We start from the raw sequence: 13,263 nt of genomic DNA, 5'->3' as shown, positions 1-13,263 counted from the left end.
CCAATTGAGACAAACAGTTCTGAGACTGTTCTTCCACCACTGATTAAAACTGGGGTGGCAGGTGTTATAGGTAATATTCATTTAGCCTTCTGAGCTTTCTGGGCAGACTTGGTGACCTTGCCAGCTCCAGCAGCCTTCTTGTCCACAGCCTTGATGACACCCACAGCAACTGTCTGTCTCATATCCCGAACAGCAAAACGACCCAGAGGAGGATAATCAGAGAAGCTCTCAACACACATGGGCTTGCCAGGAACCATATCAACGATGGCAGCATCACCAGATTTCAGAAATTTGGGGCCATCTTCCAGCTTCTTACCAGAACGACGATCAATCTTCTCCTTCAGCTCAGCAAACTTGCAAGCAATGTGAGCTGTGTGACAATCCAGCACAGGTGCATAGCCAGCACTGATTTGGCCTGGATGGTTCAGAATAATCACCTGAGCAGTAAAACCAGCTGCTTCCATCGGTGGATCGTTTTTGCTGTCACCAGCCACATTGCCACGACGAACATCTTTTACAGACACGTTCTTGACATTGAAGCCCACGTTGTCCCCGGGAAGAGCTTCACTCAAAGCTTCATGGTGCATCTCAACAGACTTGACTTCAGTTGTAACGTTGACTGGAGCAAAGGTGACCACCATGCCCGGTTTGAGAACACCAGTCTCCACTCGGCCCACAGGGACAGTACCAATACCACCAATTTTGTAGACATCCTGAAGAGGCAGACGCAAGGGTTTGTCAGTTGGACGAGTGGGTGGCAGGATGCAATCCAAAGCTTCAAGCAGTGTGGTTCCACTGGCATTGCCATCCTTACGGGTGACTTTCCATCCCTTGAACCAAGGCATGTTAGCACTTGGCTCCAGCATGTTGTCACCATTCCAACCAGAAATTGGCACAAATGCTACTGTGTCGGGGTTGTAGCCAATTTTCTTAATGTAGGTGCTGACTTCCTTAACGATTTCCTCGTATCTCTTCTGGCTGTAGGGTGGCTCAGTAGAATCCATTTTGTTAACACCAACAATTAGTTGTTTCACACCCAGTGTGTAAGCCAGAAGAGCATGCTCACGGGTCTGCCCATTCTTGGAGATACCAGCTTCAAATTCACCAACACCAGCAGCAACAATCAGGACAGCACAGTCAGCCTGAGATGTGCCTGTAATCATGTTTTTAATAAAGTCTCTGTGCCCTGGGGCATCAATGATGGTCACATAGTACTTGCTGGTCTCAAATTTCCACAGGGAGATATCAATGGTAATACCACGCTCACGTTCAGCTTTCAGTTTATCCAAGACCCAGGCATATTTGAAGGACCCCTTTCCCATCTCAGCAGCCTCCTTCTCAAATTTTTCGATGGTTCTTTTGTCGATTCCACCACATTTGTAGATCAGGTGGCCAGTAGTGGTGGATTTGCCCGAATCTACGTGTCCAATAACGACAATGTTGATATGAGTCTTTTCCTTTCCCATTTTGGCTTAAGAATCAGGGATGGTTTTCACGACACCTGTGTTCTGGCGGCAAACCCGTTGCGAAAAAGGAAACATAAATTTTTACTGAGAATTCTCTGGGGGTTTACAGCAAGCCTCAAGAATAAGAGACTTTTTCAAAGACAGGTTGTTTTTGTTTTATGTTTTTTTTTTTTGTTTGGTAAAAACAAGAGAGGAAGGAAGCCTACACCAAGGTGACCTGCAAACCAAAACTTCTTCCGCCTTGAGGCAAAGTAAAAATACATATATATACTAGAAGACAAAATCCAGCCCTAATTCAAATGGATTTTTAATATCTTTCTTTTCTCCAAAATCTAAAACTTTATTTACTTGTTTGATCTAAAGTAAGAAATATCCTTCCCTGATTCTCATTTATTGTACCCCAATCATAAGAAATCAGCAAATCAAGCTCCATTTCTTGGGGCTGTCTGATTCAATATTTGTATTACACATTATTAGGAGGTATGCACATCAATCTGTAAATGCTAAAAAAAGGGGGGTAAAAAATATTCTAGGCTTTGGAAGAAACACTTAAAAGCTCTTTATTGACGTAAAGATACACAAAATATACAGGGTAAAATCTAAATCCCAGTACATAAACTGAAAAATATTCGGGCTTCTGGGAAGATGGCAGATTAGGAGACACAGAACAAAATTCTCCTCCATGAAAAACACTAGATGAAGGACAGAAAATGCTCCAGAACACCAGATCCAGGGTTCCACCGGGTGGGCAGGGACTTCTATACCACTTAGTGAGTGCGTGGTTGGAGAGACTGTGTTTAAGACCGGTGAATGTTCGGCCCAGAACACTGCAAGGAAATGGGCAGTTGGAGCCAGCTGATGAAAGTGGAGGAAGAGCCTTCCACACCCCATGTACCCTCTTCAGCACTTGCCTGGGGTGGCAGCCCTTTGCTGATTCTCATCCAAGAGACCCTGTGCCGAGGACCGGTGTTTGGAGCGGGTGGATGAGCGAGGAGGGGGGCAGCTTTCCACACCCCATCAGCTATCTTGGCAGTTGGCTGGGGTGACAACTCTTCACAGCCCCATGGCTGAGAGCTCACCTGAGGGAATTCGGGATTCAGTAGACTTGTGCCAGCATCCACTCTTCCTCCACAGAAGCCCACAGTGTACAGTCTAGAGGCAAGGGCACTACACGGAAGTGTCAGGAGCCCTCCCCAAATCCCAGGGACTCTCAGGCACATGGCAGACAGGGAATGTGGGGCATGTGACCTCACAGGTGAGATGCACAGCTCTGCAGCCTCAGAGTATTCCACCTGCAGCCCCAGGAATGGACGGGACCACTGTGTACTGGAACAGACTCCCTGCCAAACTGCACAAGACACATCCTCCACCCACAGGGCCAGCAGTCCCCAATGCACATGGAAAATTGGTGTACTGATTGGATTTCCACATGGTTTGGACCCCCATCAGTGCACAGATGAAGTTGGGGGAGAACTGGCTTGAGGGTAAGAGGTGACTAAAGAGCACCATATGCTAGTAAGACAGGAAAAGTACACTCCACCAAGATGTAGCTCTGCCAAATTACAAATAAATGTTCATATAATCCTACATATCCTGAAAGAACCCTATCGAGATAAGCAAGTGCCAAGAGGCCAAAAACAATAGAAAATTATAAAGTATATCAGGAAACCAGAAGATATGGACAACCAAACAAATTACAAAGCCAGAGGAGATACAGAACCACAGAACTTGGAACAATTAATCAAAGAAGTATACACAAACATTAATGCCATGGCTAAGGTTATAAAGAACATTAAGAAGACTCTAGAAGAGCATTAAAAAGAATGTGCAAGAGTAAATCAAAAAAACAGCGGATCTTATGGAAATAAAAGATACTGCTGATCAAATTAGAAGTATTCTTGGGAAACATAACAGCAGATTTGAAGAGGTAGAGAAAGAATTAGCAAACTTGAGAACAAGGCAATGGAATGTGAAAACACAAAAGAACAAATGGCAAAAAAAAAAAAAAAAAAGAAAGAAAAAGAAAAATTTGAAATGGATCCCAGGGAAATGATGAACAACATGAAGTGCACAAACATAAGAATCCTTGGAGTTCCAGAAGGTGAAGAGAAGAATAAAGGGCTAGAAAGAGTATTTGAAGATACTATTGGTGAAAACTTCCCAACCCTTCTAAATGACATAAATATACAAATCAAAGAAGACCAACGAACTCCAAATAGAATAAATCCAAATAAACAACTCTGAGACATATTCTGATCAGATTGTCAAATGCTGAAGAGAAGGAGAAAGTTCTGAAAGTAGCGAGAGAGAAGCAATTCACCACATGAAAGGGAAACAACATAAGACTAAGTATTGACTACTCAGCGGGCACCACGGAGGCAAGAATGCAGTGATATGACATATTTAAAATTCTGAAAGAGAAAAACTGCCAGCCAAGAATTCTTTATCCAGCAAAGCTCTCCTTCAAAACTGAGGGAGACATTAAAATTTTCATGGACAAAGAAATGCTGAGAGAATTTCTTAATAAGAGACCTTTCCTACAAGAAATACTAAAGGGAGCTCTACCAACCAAGAAAAAAAGACAGGAGAGAGAGGCCTGGAGAAGGGCACAGAACTGAAGAGTATTAGTAAGGGTAACTTAAAGGAAATAAAGAGAAAGAGGGGAAAAATAGAGCTGATAACTAAAAACCAAAGGATAAGATGGATGATTCAAGAACTGCCTTCACAGTAGTAACAGATGAGTATAAAAAAGGGGGACAAAAAAGTAAATGAATAATTGGGGGGGGATGAGATGTTTTCAGTGTTCTGTTTTACTTTTATTTTTATTTTTATGATTTTTGTTTTAATCCCTTGGAGTAATGAAAATGTTCAGAGAATTGATTTTGATGATGAATGTACAACTATGTGATGATACTATGAACAACTGGTTGTACACTTTGGAAGATTTTATGGGATGTGACTGTATCTCAATAAAATCGCATTAAAAAGACAGAATAAAACTAAGAAGCTGGTTTAATTTAAAAAAAAAAAGAAGGCTACAAAACATATATAATGATTCCATTTCTGTATTTTCAAAAATACACATTTATACATGCAGAAAATGACTTTCTTAGCAGCATATTCCTGCTAAAAGATTCACAGTAGGAGTACAAGCTATTTTTTTCTATTTCTATTCCAAAACTTTTATCACTTAATTAATGTGAAAAAGAAAAAAAAAAATCTTAGAACTAAATAGCACCTTTGGAATCTTAAAAGCAGAAAAGATCTTAGCACCTTAAGGTAGAAAATATATATCAATACTGGCAACTGTATAGGTTACCTAAAAAGAATATTTTTAACAGCAGGTTAAAGATTTCTATCTTATTATAAAAATAATATTCCTTCTTATATCTGATTCTGGCACAAGAAATCTAACTTCAATTAGATGGAGATGATAAAATGGACATTCATCTTATTGGTCTTATATAAAAAAGTAAAGCACAGGTGACACTTCACTGTTGTAAAGGTCATGAACCTTAGTCATCACTGAATAATGTCCAAATGCATGAAGGAATACCAATAGAAAATGCAAATGATGTTACTTAAGCAAGTTAATAGGACGCGGAAGATGCCTTCCAAACACATTATTCAATATTCAATTTGTTCTCAGCCCAAAAGGAAAAGGAAACTGTCCCAGGATTAAAACATGAACTGGCAACAGTAAAAGGTTCTGTAATATGATAATGTTAACTCTAATGTATCAGGTAATAATCATCAACATCAGAGTTAAAAAGTTCTACAAGGGAAATGATTTAATCAAACACCTGAATAGCAAAATCTTAGAAGAGGGTTAAGTTGCTTGTCTCAGTGCATGTGCTAGAATGTGTCAACAGCCATAATCAGTTTCTGGCTTTTGTTCTGATCAAGGTGATGATCATTGCATTGTTTCCACAATGAAGAAATGACCAGATCTCTAAACCTATATATCAAAGATCTTTATCAGAGAACACAAACAAGTTTCACACTAACACATAAAAAAATTGACTCAGAACAGATATGTTGTTTTATGACAGAGGTGGAGGATGGTTTTTTTTACAAAGTTGTATAAAATATTCATTAGCAAACATTTAATATTATAGTATAAAATTCACATCCACACAATAGTATTAAAACTATCAGTCATGGAGTTGAAAGGTATATTAAGAATCTACTCTACCTTCTTCCAGGTAAAATCCAAATTAATTTACTGAATTACTTAACACTGCAATATCACTACTTATCAAAATGGTAGTCTTAAAGTATCATTTAACTTCTTGAATCACCACTTCTCGAATCATCTCTCAAGTTTTCACATTTGGATTATAGGATTAGCAGAGCAGCCACAATAATTTTTGTTTAATCCTAAATTGTCTTCCCCTGACATTTAGCCTGACTGTGGGACATCTCTACACAATTATCAGGAACACTGACGTATTTTACTCTGAGCTGAAGAAAAACAGAATTTTAACTATCAAATGACAGGGAAATTTTAAAAATATAACACATGCAATATCCAAAATAAATTAACTTTTACTATCTACTCCTTTGGCTTACCTCAACAATTCTTTATGTACTATTACATGGAAGGACATGGTTGAGAATTTCTCAGAACTGTGAATAAATGATACACAGCATATGGGAAAATAATTGTAACTATAAATTTTTAAATAAGCTTATTTTTAGTTCGATTTTTGAGGAAAACAGAATGCAAAATGTATTTACAGAAGTCAAGAGTTCAAACATTTAAAATGCAATCTAACAGAAAACCATGATGGCAGCTAGGTGAGACCGGGCTAAGGAACACCTCCGTGGAAAACACTAGATAAGGACCAGAGAGTGACCCAGAATACCGGTTACAGCAATGTGCCAGCTGGACGAGATGTGCTAGTTCCCAGGGGCTGTATACTTGGTGAAACTGGGAGTCCGCATTCTGAAACAAGTGAGTAAGCTGGCTGGAAGTCCCGCAGCCGCACGGCGATCTGGAGAAGCCAGGGTTTGGCGTCTGGAGACCGATGGGCTCTTTCAATAAAAAAAAAAAAAAAAAAAAAGGGAAAAACCCAGGAGCAGCTGCAGGTACGATTGTGGGAACCACGCAGTAAAACACAGCAAGAGGGGGCTGGGCCGGACTCTCGGTGTCTGGCCTGGAAGATAGCCCGCTGCAGATATCCCTGGGGCCGGGGGAATGAAGGAAGAGCCAGAAGCTGAATGAAACCCCGCGGCTAGCAGCTCGCTCCCGGGAGGGCTGGATAAACTCCTGCCTGGGGCCGTGCCCACAGCCCAGAGCCCCGCCAGTTGTCCCGGTGCTGGGAAGGAGGAACTGTGCGAGGAGGGGGGTGTGGAGATGCCCCACTCGGCCATTTTTGCATCAGGCTGAAAGCGAGCCGGCTCGGCCTGGCGGCCCAGGGCTTCCCTTGAGGGATGGCGCGCACTGGTGACGTAGCACAGCATTCCCTCGGCAGAGGTCCTGGGGGAACGTGGCTGGGCAGGAAGACCTCCTCGGAGATCCCAGGGACACTATGCCAAGTCCGGTGGTTTGTGGGACAGTGAGAGAGAGGGGCTGGGGCTGAAATGAAATGAAGGCTTGGACTTTTGCGGTGGCCTTGAATCTCCGGGAACCAGGGGGATTTGAATATTGAGGCTGTCCTTCCTTCCTGGCCACCCGTACAAGCACCCCACATTCAGGGCAGACGGCTCCAGCAACACACCCAGGCTGAGTACTCTGGCTGGACCCCATAAGAATCATTTCCCCACACACCGCAGGGACAAGGTGGAGAACTGACTTGAGAGGTATAGGTGACTCACAGACGCCATCTGCTGGTTAGTTAGAGAAAGTGTACATCACCAAACAGTGTTTCTGAAAAATCAGATAGGGTTTTTTTTTTTTTTTTTTTTACAAATTGAAAGAACCCTCTCAAGCAGAGCAAATGCCAAGAGGCCAAAAACAACAGAAAATCTCAATGCATATGATAAAACCAGATGATATGGAGAATCCAACTCCAAACACACAAATCAAGTTATCAGAAGAAACAAAGTGCCTTGCAGAATTAATCAAAGAAATACAATCGAGGAATGAAAACATGGCAAAGGATTTAAAGGACATCAAGAAGACCATGGCCCAGGATATAAGTGGCATAAAGAAGACCCCAGAAGAGCATAAAGAAGACATTGCAAGAGTAAATAAAAAAATAGAAGATCTTATGGAAATAAAAGAAACTGTTGGCCAAATTAAAAAGATTCTGGATATTCACAATACAAGACTAGAGGAAGCTGAACAACGTCTCAGTGTCCTAGAAGTCCACAGAACAGAAAATGAAAGAACAAAAGAAAGAATGGAGAAAAAAATTGAAAAAATCGAAATGGATCTCAGGGAAATGACAGATAAAATAAAACGTCCAAACTTAAGACTCATTGGTGTCCCAGAAGGGGAAGAGAAGGGTAAAGGTCTAGAAAGAGTATTCAAAGAAATTGTTGGGGAAAACTTCCCCAACCTTATACACAATATGAATACACAAAGCATAAATGCCCAGCAAACTCCAAATAGAATAAATCCAAATAAACCCACTCTGAGACATATTCTGACCAGACTCTCAAATACTGAAGACAAGGAGCAAGTTCTGAAAGCAGAAGAGAAAAGCAATTCACCACATACAAAGGAAACAACATAAGACTAAGTTGTGACTACTCAGCGGCCACCATGGAGGTGAGAAGGCGGTGGCATGACATATTTAAAATTCTGAGAGAGAAAAATTTCCAACCAAGAATACTTTATCCAGCAAAACTCTCCTTCAAATTTGAGGGAGAGCTTACATTTTTCAGACAAACAAATCCTGAGAGACTTTGCCAATAAAAGACCTGCCCTACTTCAAATTCTAAAAGGAGCCCTACCAACAGAGAAACAGGAAGGAGAAAGAGATATAGAGAATTTTAACAGAAATATATAGTACCTTACATCCCAAAGCACCAGGACACTCATTTTTCTCTAGTGATCACGGATCTTTCTCCAGAAGGGACCATAAGCTGGGACATAAAACAAGCCTCAAGAAATTAAAAAAAAAAAAAAATTGAATATACTCAAAGAACATTCTCCAACCACAATGGAATACAAATAGAAGTCAATAATTTTTGAACTGTAACTCCACTATTTACTTCCTACATGATATAAATTACACAAACTCTAATGACAAATCAGTGGTTTTGAACTCAATGTAAAATATGTAATTTTAGACAACTATATAAAGGTAGGGGAATGGAGGAGTACAGGAACATAGTTTATGTGTCCTATTGAAGTGGAGGTGGTATCAAAGAAAAACAAGATTGATATGGATTTAAGAGTTAATTTTAACCCCCACAGCAAACACAAAGAAATTATCAGAGAATATAACCATAGAGATGAAATGTAGAGTTTGGGTTAAGAGAAATGGGGGAAGGGGCAATGGGGAGTTAAGAAATGAGGGTGGAGTTGCTGTTTGAGGTGAAGGGAAATTTCTAGTAATGGATGGTGGGAAAGAGCATTACAACATTCTAAATGTGATTAATCCCACCAATGGAAGGCTAGGGAGGGGGTGGAATGGGAAGATTTAGGCTGTATATATGTTTCTACAATTTGAAAAAAAAAAAAAAAAGACAGTCTAAATAGATGATGATTGAATGCCAAGGATGAACTTGGATGGAACTGGAGGATATAGGACAGGTGGCTCAAAGGGACACAGTTGAGACATAAGGTAAAAGAAATATAGAATGTAAGCTTTGTATCATTGTTGAATCTCTTGTACTTCTTAGCTGCGCTTAATGGGATTACATAAAAGAATGTTCTTGTTCATGGGAAGTGTATATGTGAATTACAGTATATGTTCAAGGATGTGTGCAGCTAGCTCTCATATGTTCAGAAGACAGAGCAATAGATGATGGATGATAGGGAGGGAGGGAGGGAAAGAAATAGCGATGTGACAGCATGTTAAGGTTCGTGGATCAAGCTATCGGGGGAGGGAGGTCAGGGTATGATGGAATTCTTTGTATGGGGTTAGTATTGTTTTTGCAACTGTTCCTATAACTTTGAATTTATTGCAAAATAAAATAAAATAAAATAAAATAAAATAAAATAAAATAAATGCAATCTAAAACTGATGTGAATATTATTTTTCAAGGAATCAAATATAAGAAAAAATTCATAACCAGAGTTTACAATAGTTTAGTCACTGATGACAAAAATATTTAGGTCATTTTCAAGTTGTTTAATTACTGATTTTAATTGAAGTTTACAAGTAATTTATCAAAATAATCATTAATAAAATTACCTCACTTTGTATGTGATTTTTTTGTTACAGCCATAAAAAATATGTATTGGGAAAATTAAAAAAAAAAGCAAGCACTCATTTCCTAAAGTTCTAGATATAAAGAATCATTTCAAGCTTAATATCTATCAATGAAAGCTTTGACACTTAAATTATGTTCTATCAATATGATAAACAGTACATAACTACATAACTATACTCACTTGGAAACACATCCATGATACATATTGATGAAGAAAAAAAGAAAGTTACAAAACAACATGTATTTGTGTGGGGAGAGCATTAGAGCTAGAAAAATTATATCTGGGAGTCTGAGAAAAGGATAAGGAGATTTCACTTTATATTTTGCGTATGTCTATACTGACTGAATATTTTACAAGAATTAAACTTTAATTTTTAGATAAAGATGTATATACATTTTAAAAGAGATAGTGTAAGATACCAGTCAATACTGTGAATATTCTGCACCTAATTATAAGGATCATATCATGACCAAAACCATGAAGTAACAAATTTTAACTACCTGATAGTCAAACTCCGGAATGACTTCATCATTTCTGTTATATTTATCATTCATATGCAAGCATATATCTAAAGTAGGCATAATATACATGCAGATGAACCCAAAGGAGCTGCATGTTGTGTAACAAAGATAATCAGACTTTCCTAATCAGTCTGTACAGTACGAAACCAGGGACACAATGTCCCAGATTGACATAGGCCAGGTTCACAGCTGCTTGGATAGCTACTTGTATCAATTTACCATTGCATTCCCTCATGATTATGGAGCACCTACATACGACTGGTGACTGGGGCACTGCCAAATCATCTAGGTTGCTTGTATTTCATCAACAGAAGAAAACACTTTCATGACCATTCCAAAAGGGCATAAACTGAAATGCCTGATTCCTAATGAGTGGTGTACAAAGTAAATCTGCAAAATTATTTTTCCATAAAAGAGATGAACTACACATTCAGTTTACTTCACTTCCTTCGTACTCTTATCCCATCTTACTCATGGAGAAATAATTGTCCTTAAGGCAGATCTTTATAGCATTTGCCTTAATAAACAGCAAAGCATTTCTTGACATCAAAACAGCTCAATAAACAAGGTGGGGGGGGCAATGCAAAACACATGGTCAACTAAAAGACCTCAAAAGCAGGTCTGACTGCAGGATTTTTAAGTTTTTCTTATGTATTCCAAATTCCTATTTCCAGGGTTATACTCAGTTTGCTGGAATCAAGCTGTTCCTATGTAATATTAATAAAAGTACTTGGGGGGAGGGGGACCCAACTATTTAAGCTGTGGTTGGCGTCATTGAAAACCTGTCTCAAAAAGTAGGTACACTTAAAGATGTGTAAGTTTTCTATTTTAAATCTGTACAGATTCAGGTTAATAGAAAGGCATCTTTGTTTTTGTATTTTACTTGAAAGCAAAATGTTTGTGCCAAAAAAAAAAAAAAAAATGAGATGTCTGTTTATGGCTACTTGAGCTATATACATTTGATAGCCAAAATGATTTAGAAGAGATGATATATTTTTCAGAACTATTCTAAGGTAAAAACAAGTTATTTTAAGAATGTGATGGAACTTTTTATTTTTTAAAAATAATCGATTTTCAAAGGGCTTTAGGAAGGAGCAACTAAAAAAATTAAAACTGATAAAAGGAAAAGAATTTGTCCAATAAAATGAAGATAATAAGAAATTTTGGAAAACCCAAACATGAGTCTTCCAAATCACATAAGCAAATGGAAAAACAACTACCTTGCTATTTGTTTAAAAAATAAATAAATAAATAGTAAGACTGGATTTCTTTAGAGCACTGCCCCAATCAAAATGGCTGAATGAGAAACATCAGGGCCCCGTCCTCCCAGAGAAGCACTGAATAACCAGGAAGAACTGGCAGAAAAATCTTTCTCAAAATTCCAGAAAACAGTTAACAGCTTGCAGAAACAGGGTGAGTGCCAAATCAAGGAAAAAGCTAGTAAAAGCAGTATGATCTCCTGGCCCCCCGGCTGGCTAATCTCCTGGCACCTTGGCTGGCCCCTCCCCATCTCCTCATAGCCTCAGCACTCCCAGTGCAACTCCCTGGTGGTCCTGGTTCTGGAGGGAGCAGACTAACCCTTGTGAACATAATTGGAATATGTATGTCTGGCCCAATCTCTATGGTGGTGGCCTAAGGAACTGAACCATGTTACTTATTACAAGCTTGCCATCCCAGAATCTGCACTGAGTGTGAAGGCAACAGCAGCTCACAGAGCCCTCCTACAGAAAGCTGTAGGACAGCAGTCTAGTTGCAGCTAACTAGGGCAAGGGATTGCCAGCAGTAGGATATAAAGTGCAATGCCCAGGACCGTGAGGAAACTTTCCTAAGGAAGAAGGGACATTTGTATCCGTCTAAATTCCTATGGCCACATGTGGATGTAGATGCCCAAGAAAAGACACATGCACAGAAAGATCAGAAAGCTCCTATGCTTTGGTCTGGAACTATTTATTTTGTTACTTTCTGACATTTAAGTAAAGCTCTGTTTTAATACTACCTGGATACTAGCTTAAGGAACAGGTACCCCAGAGTCTAAATTCGTGATAACACATTAAAATATCAAAATGTCCAGGTTTTAATAAAAGTTTGAAAACATACAAAGAAACAGCAAGTGATGACCCATGCAAGGGATAAAATTAAAGCATTAGAAACCATCAGTGAGGAGGACCTGACCTGGGACGTATCAAACACTTAAAAAAAATTGGTCCTAAATATGTTCAAAGAGCTAAATAAAAAAAATAAATAAAATAAAATAAACCATGGACAAAGAACAAAAGGAAATCAAAAACATGATAGATGAACACAAAAGAATGTATCAATTCAGCAACAGAAATTATGAAAAGGAATCAAAGAGCTGAAGACCACAGTGAGAGAAATTAAAAGTCCCCTCAAGGAGTTCAACAGCAGATTGGAGCTGGCAGAAGAAAGACTCACTAAACGTGACCATCAGACAATTGACTTCATGCAGTCTCAGGAGCCAAAAAGGAAAGAATGAAGAAAAGTGAACAGAGCCTGAGGAAACTGTGGGACTCTATCAAGCATACCAATAAATGCATTGTGGGAATCCCAGAAAGAGAAAGAAGAAAGGGACAGAGGGAATATCTATAGAAATAATGGATGAAAACTTCCCAAATTTAACGAAAGACATTAACATAAACATCCAAAATGATCAACAAACTCCAAACAGGATAAAGCCAAATAGACCCACGCCACAGCATATTATAATCAAACTATCCAATACCAAAGATAAAGAGAAAATTATGAAGGCTGCAAAAGAGCTACAAGAGAGAAGCAATGTGTTATGTACAAGGGAGCCTCGATAACATTAAGTTTCAAATTCCCATCAAAAATCATAGAGGCAAGAAGGAAGTGGGATGACATATTTAAAGTGATGACAGCAAAAACTTCCAACCAAGTATTCTATATCCGGCAAAGCTGTCTTTCA

General features: G+C 39.0%; 2 protein-coding genes across 5 annotated transcripts in view; both read right to left on the bottom strand.

Annotated features, from left to right (window-relative positions):
• Positions 1-13,263, bottom strand: part of PDLIM5 (PDZ and LIM domain 5) — a 251,147-nt gene that overhangs the window by 183,547 nt on the left and 54,337 nt on the right. The gene's annotated exons all lie outside the window — the stretch shown is intronic.
• On the bottom strand, positions 14-1,535 carry LOC119529662 (elongation factor 1-alpha 1). Its single transcript, XM_037830280.1, has one exon. The coding sequence runs from the start codon at positions 1,464-1,466 to the stop codon at positions 78-80; it is 1,389 nt and encodes a 462-aa protein (XP_037686208.1). The 5' UTR covers positions 1,467-1,535; the 3' UTR covers positions 14-77.

This window comes from Choloepus didactylus, chromosome 3 (genome assembly GCF_015220235.1).
Source record: "Choloepus didactylus isolate mChoDid1 chromosome 3, mChoDid1.pri, whole genome shotgun sequence".
NCBI classification, from domain to species: domain Eukaryota; kingdom Metazoa; phylum Chordata; class Mammalia; order Pilosa; family Megalonychidae; genus Choloepus; species Choloepus didactylus.
The sequence above is the reverse complement of the archived record's forward strand: the minus strand, read 5'-3'. Positions and strand labels throughout refer to the sequence as shown.

What these genes read in the sequence shown, in the direction of transcription:
- LOC119529662 (XM_037830280.1), bottom strand. Translation starts at nt 1,466, where the DNA reads ATGGGAAAGGAAAAGACTCATATCAACATTGTCGTTATTGGACACGTA.